The sequence below is a fragment of the Octopus bimaculoides genome, unplaced genomic scaffold (genome assembly GCF_001194135.2).
Source record: "Octopus bimaculoides isolate UCB-OBI-ISO-001 unplaced genomic scaffold, ASM119413v2 Scaffold_175499, whole genome shotgun sequence".
Lineage (NCBI taxonomy): Eukaryota > Metazoa > Mollusca > Cephalopoda > Octopoda > Octopodidae > Octopus > Octopus bimaculoides.
In genome coordinates, this window is record NW_026357037.1 from 10328 (window position 1) to 11012 (window position 685).

Here is a 685-nt window from a genome sequence, read left to right on the forward strand (position 1 = left end):
GGGTCGATCAATAGGGATCGTGTATCACAGTCAATGTAAAAAAACGGGGAACAGATTAGGTTTATCCGTGGAGAGAAAAGCCTACGGAAAAGACCACGGTCACCTCAGGCTTTTTTTTTTTTTTAAAGGTACATGAAAGTAAGTACCTTTTGTCTCTTTTTGTTACAAGTCTATGCTTAAAATCGTGTCGTCTTTCATTCTTACCATTCTTGCCACATTTACCCATTTTTTATTGAAACTTTCATTCGACAACAACATAGATAGGTTTCTTTATTAGCCACACAGGGCTCAACACAGAGGGGACAAAATACAAAGACAACAACATAGATAGATAGATAGATAGATAGATAGATGGATAGATATCTTACGGTATGACGGTTTGGCACCGGTATTTCCTGGATACACTGAAAAAAGAAAGAATACGTACATATAAATATATATGCATACGTCTATATGAATGTGTATATAATTATGTGTGTGTGTGTGTGTATGTGTGCATCTGCAGACAGGTTTGTGTATATACATCAATGTAAACATGCATGTAAAAAAACAACATAGATTTATAGACAGGCAGACAAACTGAGTGGTAGATAGATAAATGGATAGATACACTGAGAGATGGATAGTATACACAAAGATATATATATATATATATATATATATGAATATTATATATATATATATA

The 685-nt window shown here is 33.1% G+C and overlaps 1 protein-coding gene across 1 annotated transcript in view; it reads right to left on the reverse strand.

The window, feature by feature from the left end:
* Window positions 1-685, reverse strand: part of LOC106881862 (trithorax group protein osa) — a 6271-nt gene that overhangs the window by 1581 nt on the left and 4005 nt on the right. The window contains exon 4 of the mRNA XM_052978277.1: window positions 369-404. Coding sequence (XP_052834237.1) covers window positions 369-404 — 36 coding nt within the window. The remainder of the gene's footprint in view (window positions 1-368; window positions 405-685) is intronic.